Genomic DNA, 16,642 nt, shown 5'->3' on the forward strand with positions numbered 1-16,642 from the left:
TGTCTCTTTTTGTAAGTCTACAGCTTCTCCTCAGGAACTCCATTTCTACTGCTCTTATTCTACCTCTATTTCTCTTGTTTATTGTCCAGTTTTCGGACCCATATGTCAGGATACTTCTTGTCAGGGTATTATATATTCTCTTTTTTGTCTTTATCGTAATGTTCTTATCCCACAACACTGAGTTTAGTTGTCTTATACAGTTTCTTGTTTGTCTCAGTCTGTTGTTTATATCTTCTTCTGTTGTTCCCTGGTTCGATATTATGGTTCCTAAATACTTGAATTTATCTGTTCCATTTATTTGTCTTCCCTCGTCTATCTCTAGGTTTCTCATATCTTTGTTTTCTGTTGTTAGGTATTCGGTTTTCTCTAAGTTTATTTCCATTCCGTTGTTTTTATATTCTTCTTCTAGTTTTCTGAGCATAAAGCTGAGATCTTCTTCATCTTGTGCGATGACTACTTGATCGTCGGCAAAACTTAAGGTGTATAGGTATTCGTCTCTTACTGGTATGCCGATTCCTTCGCACTTTCTCCTCCATGGTTTGAGTGTCTTTTCCAAGAATATTTTAAACAGATTAGGGGACGTAGCACAGCCTTGTAGAAGTCCTTTTGTCGTCTTAAATGGATGGTAGGCTTTATTTCCACATTTAATAGCTACTTTGTTTTCTTTGTATAGTGCTTTAACTGCTTTTATTAGTGTTTGTCGGATTCCGAGATCATTCATTGCTTCCCATAATTTGACTCTAGGTATTGAGTCATATGCTTTCTTTAGATCAACAAAGGCCAGATGGACCGGTCTACCTTTTGCCATTTTCTTCTCTATCAGTTGTTCTAATGTGTACGTATGATCTAGGCATGATTTTCCTACTGTGTACCCTGCTTGGTCTTCTCCAATTTTTCCTATTATTTCAGTTTCTAGTTTTTCCTTAATAATTTTCCCGTAAAGTCTACCTACCGACGATATTATACTAATTCCTCTATAGTTTTCACATTTTTTCCTGTTTCCTTTCTTATGTATCGATGTGATGTATGCTTGTGTCCATTCCGCAGGTATTTCTTCTCCATATAGTCCTCTTTCGAACATTCTATGTAGCATGCGGAATAACTTTTCCGTTCCGTTTTTAATTAGTTCGTTTGGTATTCCTACGGGTCCTTTGGCTGTTTTGTATTTTGTTGATCTAACCTCAATATTACGAACTGATACTGAACAAATGTGTGTTTACATTTACCCCTTCAAAATATATGGGGTTAACAGTATTAGTATAACACTAATATGGGGTTATTGTAAACAACAACTTATCGTATTTATTTAATTCCAGGGTTGAGTAAAAATGCCCAGAAAATATATTAAAAAGAAAACTGTGGAGAGATACTCTCAAGACGATTTGTTAAGAGCAGTTAGTGATGTAAAAAACAAAAATTGCACTTATCGTCAGGCTTCACAGAGACATAATGTTCCTCTAGCAGTTATCTTCCATAGAATCAAGGGCAGAAAAGTACCAGAAAACAAACTGGGAGGTGGACGTTCTACTGTGTTAAGTGACGAAGTGGAAGAACAGATAGTAGAATGTTTAAAGGCTCAAGCACAAATGGAATACCCTTGTAATAAAGAAGAACTTTGAGACTTAATTACAACTTTTGTCAAAGAAAGTAATTTACAAACACCATTTAAGGATGGGGGGCTGGCTTAGACTGGTATTACAGCTTTATGAATCGACATAAAACGTTGACCTTCAAAAAGTCTGAACATCTCCAAAAGGCCAGAAAATATCAAAGAAAACCAGAAGTCATCTATAGTTTCTATAAAACTTTGGAAAAGGTGGTTATCGAGGAAAATATTGATAATGCTGCATTTGTTTTTTAATGCAGATGAAAGTGGCTTTGGGAACGATCTATCGAGAATAAAGGCGATTGGAGAAATAGAGAAAAACTCTCTCAAGAGTCTCTGGTGGTTCGTGGAGAGAGTCCACAAGTGTTCTGGTTTGCGTTGCGGCTGATGGTTCTTTTCTGCCACCCTTCATTGTTTTTAAATGGTATGCAGTGCAGGCAAGGTGGACCTCGGAAGAAGCTTTCCCAGGAACAGTTTATTCTGTGTCAGCAAATGAATGGATGGAGGAACACTAGTTCTACAATTGACCTACAATCTACCTGACCAGAAAGCGTTATTGGTATATGACGGACATAAGAGTCACATTAGTTTGGGGATTATTGCCAGCCATTTAACAGACATTCTGCAGCCGCTGGATAAGTGTGTTTTCGGCCCGATAAAAACTTGCTGGAAGAAAAAGCTTATTGCTTATGGAAAGAAACATGGGGCACGGAGCAGGACGTCTACAGAAGAAAGAATTTACTGAGCTTTTAGGGCAAGTGTGGAATGAAGCTTTCACTGAGAATTATATTAAAAGTGGATTTGTACCCACATGTGTATTTCCAGTCAACCTTAAGAAGTTTCCAGAAGATGAATTTAATCCTACTGATTTGAAAAGGTTTAAAGTCTACCAACGGAGAGCCATTCAAGATCATAACATTCAACATGCGAACATAGTGAAGTCGAACTAGAAACAAACAATAGTGACGGAATTCCCACAGAGGCAGAACCATTACGAGTACAGCAGGAGATGTCAAGTGTATTACTGCTGCATCAAATATTGTTGCTACATTCTCATCAGTAATTAAAAACACTAAATGTGGACCCAAACAGAAATTCTGTAGAACCCGAAAAAGTTACACCAAAGCAAGCCCAGTATGGAGAGGTACTAACGACTATTGAAGTTGTCGAACGACTTAAACAAGCAGAACGTAAAAAAGAGGAGAAAACGAAAATTTAGGCCTCGTATAAAAAAGGCTCCAAAAGAGAAACTAAAAGGAAAACATACGGAGTGCAGTTCAACCGAAGAAGAAAATGAAGTTCCTTATGATGACGACTAGGTTGAAGAGCTAAATGAAATGGAATGGGCCCAAGAGGATGCAGCAGAAAATCTTCCGGATGTTGAATATAAACTGCCAGAATGGCACCTAATTAAGCCAAACATATATGTGTTAGCGAAATTCCTTGCAGGAACCAGAAAAAACACATGTTATAAATATGTCTGCCGTGTACGCGGCGTAGATGAAGAAAACGGTGACATTGCAGTCGTTGGATTTAGGCGCAACGATAAATTTGGAACCGAATTCGTCGAAAAGGAAACCGATATTTCGTCAATTGAATTTGAAATGATCGAGGCCTTGCTATCTGAGCCCACACTTTCAACGAAAGGTAGAAAAATAATTCACATTTTTCCGGGCGCTGTCAGTGTTTTCGAAAAATAAACTTTGATTCAGCTTATTTTTGTCGGAATTTGTGTGCACTAACTGTATATAGGGGTAATTGTGAACATCATTGTAAAGTACATTACATGTGTTTAAAATGTTTACTTGCATTGTCGTTCACAATTTCCCCGTAAAAATTCAATATAAAATTAATAGGACAACGAATTGCGTGTTTTCGTTTACCCCCATATTTATGTAGTTTGAATTTTTGGTTCGGGTAATTGTCAACAGCTCCTGAAGCTCTTATAATTACCAATACGAACACGAAATTTTGAAAAAATGGGTAAAACAACTAAAACTAAGTAGGTATTACCAAATATATAGAATTTTCTCTGTTAAACACAAAATATGTAAATTTTTAATTGAAAAGTGCAAAAATCGTTTACATTTACCCCACCTGACCCTACTGTTAAATATGTTATTATGTTGTAACATTATTTTTGAAGCGAAGCTTCAATACTGGCATTGTATTACTTTTTTTCTCTATAGTAAAATGTTAAGGCAAGCGTCACGGAACTAGCGCCACAAGATGGCGTCGTCACGGGTAGCGTCATAGAATAGCGGTTCTTGACATCGATTCACTACTCTCAAATTCGTTTCTAGTCATTATATATTTACTTTACGCAGGTTTAAATTAAAAATGCATGAAAAATAACAAACAAAATATAAACATTAAACAAGAAGTGAAAAATTAAAAGAATATCTGTCACAAAAAGATTCGATTCGTAACGATTGTCAAAATTGAATAAGAGTCATAAATGTCATCCGATTAATAACAAGATTGAATCATCTGTTTAAATTTTTATAATAATTCTCGTTTTGAAATAATTTTATATAAATACAATTATTATTTTTAAACATATTTAGTTTACTTAATAATTAAATTTACCTTCAAATGCTATTTGATTTTTGGGGTGTAATGGGCTAGTAATGCGCAACACATAGTCTCTACTATTCAAATGTCAACCTCACCTGCTCGTATGATGATCTAAGTCATGGTCATTTGGTGGATCCTGCTAGATAATCAACGAGGCTCTGACGTCCGAGTGTTCGCCGGGATAAGCAATCCACCATTTACTGTCCAATGTCTTCGGGCGAATAAGCTGGTAAGTGGAAGGGCACTCTGTTGTCCTGAGATTGAGAAATTGGTCTCGAAGGCGGAAGAACCAACAAAGTAGTCAACGGCATCAGAATGCAGAAGGCAACGAGAAACCATTGCATTAAAGGTCCCCGATGACATCTTAAGTACAGCTATCATGGCAAATACAACTAAAGTAGGAACAGTTATTAATCATGGAATGCGGAAGCCAAGATTCGGAAGGGAGGTGATCCACCTCTAGATCACAGGGCCTCCCAGGTCGTAACCCAGAGACACCCCTGTGACAAGACTGGAAAAGTGTCTATAAAAACTTCAGTGTTGATTATCAAAATATGTACCTGGAATGTATCACGCTGGACAATATCATAATACCATTCAAGAAATGACCAGACTTCGAGTACGCATATTGGGCATAAGCGAAATGAGGTGGCCAAATGGTGGTGCTCGTATTGTTGACAACCATATGGTACACCACTCGGGAAATGATGAGGTCAACATATGTATGGGGTTGGAGTAATCGTATCTCTTCAATTACGTCAATATGTTATAAATGTTATAACTGTTCTTTTTCTTCTTGCAGTACTGTCTCCTATCGGAGGTTGGCTACCATCACAGCAATATTTACTTTGTTGGCTGCAGCTCTGAACAACTGTATTGAACTGCACCCATACCACTCCCTTAAATTTCGCAACCAGGAAATCCTCCTACGTCCCACATTTCTCTTTCCCGAGATTACCCGTTGCTGAAAGATTAATAATATTCCAACTAAATACTACTCCGGTCAAATTAAATGTTTTACAAGTGTATGTCCCAACCAGCGATAAACCAGAAGAGAAGGTAGAGCAATTCTATGAGTTGTTGATAAATTCGCTTAAACAAATTAAAAAAGAAGATATAACTATTATTATGGGTGACTTAAATGCGAAAATTGGTAAAGGGAAAAGCGGTGAATTAATTGATGATTTTGGTATAGGGAACAGAAATGAAAGGGAAGAAAGATTAAAACTATTTGTAGAGGAAAAAGAATTTGTAATACTAAATCGTTCTTCAAACTACCACCAAGATGTTTCTATACTTGGGTCCCTCTGCAAGATCAACCAAGAAACATAATAAGGAATCAAATTTATCACATAATGGTGAACAAGAGATATTTTAATGGATGCCTATCAGTTAACAGTTACCCCTGTGCTGACGTATCGTCAGATCATATTCCTGTTATTGGTAAATTTAGGTTTAGATTTAAAAAAGTTACAAAAAAGAATAGTAACAAAAATGTGATAAGAGAAGACTAAAAGATAATGAAACAAAGGAGACAATCGCACGGATTCTTTCAGAAAACCTAAGTAACGTGGAGCAAACATTATGATCCACAAGAATTACTCCAGAATATATGTGAAACCTTTAACAATATCGGAGAAGAACATTTAATAGAAAATAAAGAGAAGAGAAAAAGTTGGATGAATGATAATACACTGCAACTTATGGAAGAAAGAAGAAAATCAAAAAATAATAAAGGAATGTACAAAAATATTCAGACACAAATTAGAACCGAAACACGAAAGGCCAAAGAAAATTGGTTAAAATACAGTGTGAAGAGATTGAGCGGTTGGAACGAAAACACAATACATTTAATATGCATAAAAAGGTAAAACCAGCAGATGGTGTTCAAAAATCCATTATGTTTTTGCTTTCCTCCCTATCCAACAGACTTTTCCCTAATATTCGTCAGAGTATTTTCATCTCTGTTGTTTCTAGTAGTCGTCTCGTTTTAGATGTGTCAGGTCTTGTCTCTGCCGTGAATGTTAATAAGTCTAATTGCTGCTTTATAGATTTTTGTTTTTGTGTCTTGTCGTAGGTGTTTGTTCTTCCAGATTGTGTCATTAAGAGATCCCGTCGCTTTACTTGCTTTTAAGCTTTGTTGTCGTACTTCTTCACCGTCTCCATAACTAGTTATGTCTATTCCCAGATATCTAAACCTTACTTCTTGGTTAATTATTTTTCCATCAATTTCGATTTTGCATCGTAGTGGGTATTTAGATGTTGTCATACATTTGTTATTTTCTGCTGACATTATCACATTGTATTGAAAATGTGTGTCAATCTTTGGAGCTAGTCTCCTGTCTCGGCGATTAATGCGGCGTCCTCTGCATAACATAATATTTGGATTTCTTTGTTCCCCATTTTGTAACCATGACCTTTATGCACTGCTTGTATTGTTTTGTCAATTATTATATTAAAGAGAAGTGGGCTTAATGAGTCACCCTGTCTGACTCCGCTTTGTACTGGTATACACTGTTAGTTTTCCATTTATCTTTGCCTGTATTCGATTATGGAAGTATATGGTTTCGATGGTTTTTATAATATTGATTGGTATTTTTCTTTTATACAGTAGGTGTAAGACGTCTTCGACTTGGATGCGATCAAAAGCCTTTGTCAGAGTGATTTAAATTTTCGGAATACTCACCAAATTTTGGTAAAGTCATGGAAAATAAATCCAAACTAAATTATTGCAATAGTTCATTGAAACAGAAATCTAGTCCAACTAAAAATCGTGATTTCAAACCAAACATACGTGGAGCGAATGCTGTTGTAAGTGCTATAGATTTTATGCAAAAGCTTAATATTCCTACAACCCTTAAAAATATGAAGACTTGTATTCAGCATAGGTGCCGTAAACCAACGGATAGTATCATTTTATCACTAAAAAAATATTTAGACAGGGGTTTAGAACTAGGACTTCTTCGAAAATCTGGTAAAACTTACAAACTTGACAACTTTGACCTACAGACATGTCGAAAATTTCTTTCAGAAAGCAAAAAACGACCAAGTACAACAAAATCAATTCCAGAATAAGTGTGTATGTAACTAAAGTGTCCCAAGAAATTTCTAAATCTGTAATTATTTAAATGTCTTACTGGGGCATATAAAATGTGTAAGTTGTAATAAAAATAAAGGATTTTATTGGAAAAATTTTTAAATCCTTTTTGTTAATCTGATTAAGTTGTTATTTTATTGATTTTGTTGGTTAGGACTTTTGTGGTAAGCTTAAGTGGGGTGTTCAGTAGATTTATACCTCTATAATTGTTGGAGTCTTCTTTATCTCCTTTTTTGAACATTGCTATAATTATACTGTTTCTCCATACGTCTGGTATCTCGCAGTGCAATATTAGTTTTTGTATAAATTTTGTCATCTCTAGGGTTATATTTTTTCCTCCGTGTTTTAGAAGCTCGTTGGTTATTCTGTCTGGTCCTGGTGACTTTCTAGTTTTGAGTGAATTTATAGCTATCTCTACTTCCTGAAAACTGATTTCTATTTCGTGTCTGAATTCAGGTACGTTATTGTGTTGATTATTATTTTTTTGCGTCAGGTATTTTTTCCATTCGTTTGTTGGTTATTTTATTTCTCCAATTCTGCCATTTCTTTCCGTTGGTTCCTTATGAATCTTCATATTTGTTTTTTTGTACCGAAGAAGTCGCTTTCGATCCTTTTTAAAAACTGTTTCCAGTGTTCATTTTTTGTTCTTCTTACCAACTGCTTTGTTTCATTTCGTATTCTTCTATAGGTCTCGGGATTTTGGAGTATTTAATGTTTTGTACTTCGTGATCTCTCGTTTCTCTTTACATTTCTCTTTTATTTCTTTTCCGAACCATTGTGTATTGTTGTTGTTTCTTTTGTTCAGTATGACTTTGCGTTTTTCTAGAGCTTCTGCTGCTGCTTCTTCAATGTTGTTTTTAATTTTCTTCCAGCTCGCGTTTATATCTTCGACGTAGTCTATTTGTTTCAGCTGTATCTTCTGTGCTAGCCTCCTTTGGTACATTTCTCTTGTAGAGTCGTTCCACAGTGATTCTACATTGAATTTTTCCTCGATGATTTCCGGTAGAAAATGTTTTGGTGTTATTTTCATTCTTATTTTTGCTAGTACTAGTTTGTGTTCACTCCTTGCGTCTGCTAAGTTTAAAATTCGGATATCTAGAATCTGCTTTGGGTGTATCTTTCTATTAGTAACTATAAAGTCAATCATAGATTTGTGCCACCTGGAGTTTTCAAATGTATATTTTAGGAGCCTATGGTCGAAAAATGTATTATTGATTCTCAGTCTACAGAGATTAGCCATGAGTTCTCCATTTGACTTGACATGGTTTTCATTAAATCTTTTTTTTACTCCTAGAACTATTTTACTTCCAATTCGTTCATTAAAGTCATCCATAAGAATTAAGGGTTCTTCATAAGGTATCTCATCCAGGATGGTTTGCAATTGTTCGTAGAATGCCTCTCGTTCCTCCTTAGGTTTGCAGTCCTGGGGGCTACAGATAGATATGACATTTAATTTTTGGTAGTCCATTGTGATGTTCATATATATTATTCTTTCGGAGATATAACGGCAGTTATTTATATTGTCTTTAAATTTTTTATGAACAAATATAACTACGCCTGCTCGTGCTCGTTCTTCTTGCTTCACTCCACTGTATGCTAGAAAATATTGCTTATAGTCGCTTTGGCCTTTACCTTTCTTCTTATACAAACATAATTTCATATAAATACAATTAGTAAAACATTTTAAAATCTTTCATATTTATAGTTACAGCGGAGGAGTCCATTTGTGTACCTAAAGAGGAGGTAGCCGTTAGGTATATAAATGGTCAAAACTGACCATAATTTGTTATTTTGATTTTTAAATGTTAGCTGAAGCTCTAGATTTGTTTCAATAAATTTCCCCAGTGACTCTTTGACCGATTGACAAGTACAGATACTCACAAAAATTCTAGTGTCTACTTTTTTTGTAGCAGTGTATCATCAAAAATAGTAATTTTTTCTTATTTTAACACTTAAAATACGCATACAGCATACAAATCATAGTATTACAATTGGTTATTCATACCCAAATATTTTTATTGGTCAACATTGGCACAAATTAACATTTTTACTCATCAATTGATCTCGTGTTGGCGATATAAATATTTATATCGAGATTTTTTAATAAATTCATTCACAGAGATTTGCATAAATCTAATATATCTTATCTAATGGAAGGTTATACTTTTAAGAATATTAAACCATTCACTTTTGCGTTCATGTAGGTATTATTATCCGTTTTTTTTGTGAGTGCAACCATAAGGTAAGATATTAAGAATATTATTTTAGTAGCTCGAAATAGACATGAGAATACGTCGATCTTTTTGTTTATTGTTAAACTATAAAGTATTTTTCTATTGTATAGTATAGACGTATATTAATTATAATAAAAAAATGACCAATCAATAAGGTGTGGTTTGTTTCTGTTGTTTGTAATTCAAATAGATTGTATAGGTATGATAAATGCTTATTTACATTTTTATAAAGCAAATAAATAGTTTTTCAAGTACTTCAATATTAGTTGATTGTAATTAAAAATGTTCTTCTTCTTCTTCTTGATGTGCCTATCCGTTATGAATGTTGGCGATCATCCTGGTAATATTTATCTTATCTGCAGCAGCGCGGAAAAGCTGCACAGATGTTGTATTGAACCAGATTCTGAGGTTCTTTAACCAAGATGGTCTTCTTCTTCTTCCTGGACCTCGTTTTCCAAATATTTTTCCTTGCAGGATGGCTTGAAGGAGAGCATATCTGGATTCATTTCGCATAATATGTCCGAAGAACTGTAACTTTCGAGATTTTATGGTGGTCAGTACCTCTCGGTTATTATTTATTCTTCTGAGGACCTCCTTATTTGTGACTTGGTCAGTCCAGGGGATCTTAAGCATTCCCCGATATGGCCACATCTCAAATGATTCCAGTTTTCTGCACATATCTTCGCTTAAGGTCCATGATTCAACACCACAAAAAAGTACAGAGAAGACGTTGCATCGCAGCATTCTTACTTTTGTATCAAGAGAGAGGTTGTGACTCTTAAAGAAGGCCCCCATCCGATTGAAGGTGGATCTAGCTTTTCCAAAACGTGCTCTAACGTCCTAATTGTTGGTCCATTCTTCATTTATTATAGTGCTGAGGTAGTTGTAGTGCGTCACTGTTTGTACAGGGGATTGGTTGACGTAGAGTTGACCTTCTGATATCCTTTTCTTGCTAATTATCATAAGCTTTGTCTTCTTAACATTTATATTGAGTTCATATTGATGAGTGTAATACGTGATTTTGTTCATAAGAACTTGTAGGTCTTCTTAGTTGTCCGCAAATACTATGGTGTCATCTGCATTTCTGATGTTGTTTAGCCGGTAACCATTTAGTAGAATACCTACTGTTTCTTTTAGTATTTGCATCATCTTGGCGTGCTGTACTCGATCAAACGCTTTGTCGTAATCGACCAGACATGCGTATACGTCGCAGTTGACGTCTCTGCATCTCTGGAATAAGACTTGTACTGAGAACAAAGCCTCTCTAGTACCAAAAGCATTTGTGAACCCGAACTGGTTGGGGGAAATTTGACTTTCACACAGCTTGTAGAATCTCTTATGAATTATCTTTAGGAACAAGTTTAGGAGATGACTCATAAGGCGTATAGTACGGTAATCTTCGCATTTTTTGGCTCCTGTTTTTTTTTGGAAGTGCAATAAACTCAGATTTCAGCCATTCTGTTAGTATTTCTCCAGAGTTGTATATTTTGTTGAAAGTCTTTGCGATTATTGCTATTGATTCGTTGTCCATTAGTTTAAGTAGTTCTGCTTGTATGTTATTGCGGAATAAACTTCCTGCTGTAATATTCTTGGTCCATCATTCACCTTTTCTTATAGCTCAAAGGTGTTATCTCTTTGGTCTTCAAATAGTTTTTCTAGATATTCTTTCCACGTTCTTATTTTACTCCGTATTCAAGATGATGTTTCCGCCAGAATCAGTTATATTTTCTTTCTGCCTTCGGCTTAGTCCCCCTGTGAGTTCTTTAACTTTCCTATGTACATTGTGACTATCGCACTTTGACTGCAGAGTCTCAATTTCTTCGCATCTTTCCCTTGCTTCTTTTTCTTTCGCTTCTCTGATTTTCGTTCTTATTAATATATTTATGCTTTTATATTTGTCTGGGTCATTTTTGGCTTCTCTTCTCTTGTCCATTAGTTTCAGGATCTCATCTTTCATTCATGATTTTTCTTCATTAATCTATCTGTCTTTAAGTGTTTATCCTTTACATCTTGCACTATTTCTGTAATATGTTTGATCGTTTGTTCTTCGTTCGATTCGTCTCTAATTGCAGTTACTTGCTTGTTTATCGTGGCTGAAACTCTCATCCTCGTATCAAGGTCTTCCAGCATACGTAGGTCGTATGATTCTGCTTTTCTTTTCTGCACTGTTTTGAGTTTGACTCGAAATACTCTCACCAGTTGAACGTGGTCTGTCTCTAAGTCTGCTCCAGGATAAGTCTTGACAGATCTAAAGCTGTTTCGGAATCTTTTATTTACTAAAATGTAGTCTATTTGATTCCTAATAATTCTCCCGGGTCTGTCTTGAGGGGATTTCCACGTGTACAGCTTGCGAGGTGGTAATTAGAAGAATGTGTTGGTGACAACTTTTCTCATAAAAGATTAGTTGATTTCAGCCTTGATGTTATTGTTTAACGTAACAGTGATTTAAAAAAGGACTATCTTTGCTGTGTTAGTTGTCTTTTTTAACCGGCTTTTTGAATATGTTTGTCATTTAATTTGAATTAAATTCTAAGGAGTTATTGTTTATAATATTAAGTTGTTCAAATTATCTGGACCAGCCTTAAAAATTAGATTGTTTTTAAATAAATCTTATTTTTGGCACCTCTCTTGATGTTCGACTTACAGAGGTTGGTTCTACCGTAATAATATTACTATTAATCTTGGTATATTACCCACTAATTCTTAGTTTTCAAAGCAAATTGTGCGCGCCTATGAACACTTCAAAGTTAAAGGAACCACACACAATTAAATAATAGATTCAATTACGACCGACAATCTTAAAAGCTTGTCATGAGCGCCTTCTTTATCTTTAATAACACGTGAAACATTTCATTCACATTTTCTTTTTAGGGGCCAAATTATGGACGCGAAGTTCCATCAAATCAGTACTTCAGAAAACAATGAAGGAACCAATAAGGCTGAGGTTCGGAGGATATGGAAAAATGTGCTGCTGATAAATTTAGCGTTTATGGTCCACTTTACGGCTTTTTGGGGAGCTTCAAATTTGCAAAGCTCCGTAAATGCCGAAGAATCTTTAGGCACTTTTACGTTAGCAAGTATTTATGGCTCTTTACTGATCTCAAATATTTTGTTACCTGCCTTAGTCATTAAGTAAGTATAGCAAATTTGAAATATCATACAAAATGCATATTATTAAATAACATATAAGCGTTTCTCATCTTGTTTAAGTTAAATAATATTTAATAATTTACGTATTATTCCCATAACAAGGCTATTGTCAGAACATTAGTAAAACAGTTTAACGAAACTGATCCAAATTATGTCGCAACATCTGAAAACAAATTAAGAAGACGAATTTTTTTAAACTATGCCTCTATCCTTGTCAATCTTCTTTAGGTTCTACCGTCTAGCAAATTTTACCCGTCGGTTAACACTTCATTCTTCCAATTCTTGCCATGATATTCCTTTTGGTTTTGCCCCATGCATTTTAATACCAAGTGCTCTTTTCATCAATCTGTTGATCTTTATCCGCACTAAATGACCAGTCCATCAAAGTCTCTTAAGTTTAACGAATTGTGAGATCGGTGCTTTTTTAAACAGTTGATAGAGTTCATTGGTGTACCTGTTTCCCCATACTTCGTTTTCTCTAATAGGTCCAAAAATTTTGCTTAGGAAGGTTATTTCGAAGGATTTACAGCTTTCTTTTTGTGTCTCATCTGTGACAAATATTTATATCATGTCATGTTGAACGAAGGTCTAAATTAAGTGGTAAACAAAAAGGGAACTTTAGAAAACATTACATAAATACGATTAAGGTCTCTCTTTCTCTTATTGTTTCCCCATTACTAAGGATCTTGATTTCTTCCAATATTCCTAACAATTTTTGACGTGACAACGTCTTAAATTAGGTTGTGGCTCGGAGTCATTTAAGAAAAAGTGTAACGCCCGCTCACGTCTGTTACAGTGAGTCACCGAACGAGAGAGAGGCCCGCCGGACCGGCGAATGCCTTGCGTCTCTCTCCCACTCAAACATGATCGGTCCGCTGCGCGCGGCACTAGAGAATTAGGCGCGTTGAATCGCTAAAGTTGAAAATCGTTGAAAGTATCGTCAGCTGTGTCTGTAGTGAAAATGTGGAGTGCTTACAGTGTCCTATTTTAGGGGGAACCACCAGTATCAGATATAATTTTAGGAAATTACCCAGGGACCTATATTCTTTTATAATATTGCTATGGATTTATCCATTTAATATTGAGCAATGATTGTAAACATTCTTTATAGTTTAAACTTCAATGAAAATTATTAACTGTGTCTAAAGACATATTATGATATGAGGTATTTTACCCAAGAGTATTAAGTATAATGAATATACATAAAAACATAATTTTGTTTTCTTAGGATTTAACATTTTGTCAGGACATTATCTCAAATTCACACTTAAATCAATATGTTTTTACTATTAGGTCTGTTGAATATTTGTTCTTTACACAAAATTTTGTCTATACTTCATATTTATTAAAGGCGGTAAAATATACATTACAATTCAGTTGTTTATAAACCACTTTCAAAGCATAAAGAACCTTTTAAGCTTTGTTTATATTATTTTGTGTATATTAATTGAGTTAATTGGAGTAGCCCACTTTGATACAAAAATACAGTCAATTTATGGATATTTCAAGGTGACAATCTAACAAAAAACTGATTTCCTCCCATGCATTTTATTAGAAACACTTGAAATTTAAAAAAAAATTTAAAAATCGTAAGATGTAAGACCTTAATCGTGAGATCGTGAGATTTGTCTTCAATTCGTGAGTAGATTCGTCATTTACAACAACTACAACAATAAAGGTAAATAATTGTACACTAATATTTCATTATCGTAAACTATGATTGATTGATTAATTGTTAGATTGACACAAAAGTTGAGAAACTGATTTTATAGCGGCAATTCCTTGTTCCTATTGTGCAATTTAATAATATTCATATCAATAAATATTCTACCGAGAAAAAGACGTTGTCACGTAAAATCTTCGCCCGTAAAACCGACTTTACAGGCAACCGATTTTTTTCCATTGATGTGTATCTTTAGCTGCTTTGAGAGCTTCGCACAATGAGAATTCTTAATTTGGTAGGACCATCTAGTAGTTGGTGATCGTCCTCTTGATCTTTTACCCGGAACGTTTTCAGAAACAATTAATCTCTCCAAACTATCGTCACCTCTGCGAACCACGTGAAAATTAATAAAAGTCGCAATATCTCCGGTTCTAAACAACGAAAATCGATATCAGCTCTTCACGTCTATCAGCACCTCGAATTAACTTTGTATAGATAAGTTTATTATCAAGTAGTTTCCGAGATCATTGAAGCATTCCACACTAAAAACTCACTCTGTATGTGAAAAAACTCTAAAATAAATTTCAAAGCCTTTCACGTATTTTGTTTATAGACCAGGGTCGATAATTTTTGAAACCAAAAAAAATTATAATAGAATGAAACCTAGTGGAAAAGGAAGAGAATATGCTAAAAATGAAAGAAAAAATAAATTCCACTCCATCCGAGGTCGGAAAGTGGGAGGGGGTGAGTTTTTAAGGGTAAAAATCGGTTTATCGCGATTTTCGGCGAAACTACAAGTGCTATGGAAAAAAGTTAAATAGCAAAGTTGTAGGTAACAAAAAGATCTACAACTTTTGTATTTACACTTTTTTTACATAACCTCAAAATTTTTGTGAAAAATTCAAAAAACTAAGTTTTTGGTTTTTTATTTTTATCTTTTCCAAAAAAATTTTTTTTCTTATGAAATTTGGTGAAAACTTGCCTTAGTATGTAACAAACACACTGTAATTTTTTGGAATTGAAAAATTAATTTTTTTACCGGCCTAATTTTCAATCGAAAATTCACGCGTCAAAATATTAGCTTTTTTTAAAATATCAGTGGGCTTTTTGGTTGTTGAAATCTCTACCTTCCGATAGTGTAAAAAAATATACATTACTATGGCAAATGTTTTCAAAAAACGCAAAAAACAAAAAAAACTCAAATCGAAAAAAATTTTTTTTCATCATTATGTACAATTTTGAGATATTTCTTATACCTAATTAATACTGTAATTAGTCATTTATTATTATATATTTACTCCCAACTTTTTAATGTTTTTAGATGGTTGGGTGCAAAAAGGACAATAGCGGTAAGCTTTATAATGTACATGCCGTTCATACTCGCCCAATTTCATCCAGCATTTTATACATTAATACCAGCTGGTCTCGCTGTAGGTTTCGGAGGAGGACCTTTGTGGTGTGCGAAATGTACCTATCTGACAATAATATCGGAAACCTACGCCCAACTCACAGATGTAGAAGCAGAAGGTGTAATCACGAGATTCTTTGGAATATTTTTTATGTTTTTTTCGTTTTCGCAAGTCTGGGGTAATTTAATCAGTTCTGCAGGTAAGGTATAATATATTTTTTACTAATTAGGTATTCATTGTCACATCAACAGCATTCTCGAAAGCAATAAGAATACAGACACAAATATCAGCACCCTAACTAACACTATAATAGAAGCTATAGAGGAAAGCCAGAAGATACACTGGCAAAAGAAATCATATAATGAAGGAATGTCTCTAAACACAAGCATTAATGGAAGAGAGGAGAAAAAAAAGTAATAGAAGAAAAGAACGTCATGATCTTAAAAAATATAAATAAAAAAATAAAAAATTAAAGGATAAATATGGAAATATCGTCACCAACAGAGATGAATTAAGTTAATAAAAGATTTCTATACAGAATTATACAGAAGTCAACGAAATCATTAAAAGAAACTAACTGAAAAATTGGAAAACGCAGAAAAAGAAAAAGTTGGGTTAGGTTAGGTTAGGTATCGCAAACGTTTTCTGAATCCAAATTAGATATTCGACATGTCTTCTTTACTACAGCGTTTGGCATTTGGTGAATTTTGAATAGTTATAAATTGGAATATAAGGCAATTTTGCGATTCTAAACAGGTTCTAACGAGCTATCGAGGAAAAACGTAATCAGAGCAAGTCTTTTGACCTTCTTTGAGTATAGGGTGTCTATGTAAATATAGCCCATATAGCCAAATATAGCATTCTCGAAAGCAATAAGAATACAGACACAAATATCAGCACCCTAAC

At 34.4% G+C, this 16,642-nt stretch overlaps 1 protein-coding gene across 2 annotated transcripts in view; it reads left to right on the forward strand.

Annotated features, from left to right (window-relative positions):
- Positions 1-16,642, forward strand: part of LOC140451477 (UNC93-like protein) — a 44,921-nt gene that overhangs the window by 13,001 nt on the left and 15,278 nt on the right. Inside the window, exons 1-3 of one of the 2 annotated variants that reach the window (XM_072545300.1) lie at positions 9,405-9,522; positions 12,386-12,646; positions 15,649-15,935. In XM_072545300.1, the coding sequence (XP_072401401.1) occupies positions 12,396-12,646; positions 15,649-15,935 (538 nt within the window). In that variant the 5' untranslated portion in view covers positions 9,405-9,522; positions 12,386-12,395. Of the gene's footprint in view, positions 1-9,404; positions 9,523-12,385; positions 12,647-15,648; positions 15,936-16,642 lie in introns of those variants that run through there. The other variant, XM_072545299.1, reaches the window with a different exon arrangement.

The sequence above is a fragment of the Diabrotica undecimpunctata genome, chromosome 9, assembly GCF_040954645.1.
Source record: "Diabrotica undecimpunctata isolate CICGRU chromosome 9, icDiaUnde3, whole genome shotgun sequence".
In the NCBI taxonomy this organism is placed as follows: Eukaryota; Metazoa; Arthropoda; class Insecta; order Coleoptera; family Chrysomelidae; genus Diabrotica; species Diabrotica undecimpunctata.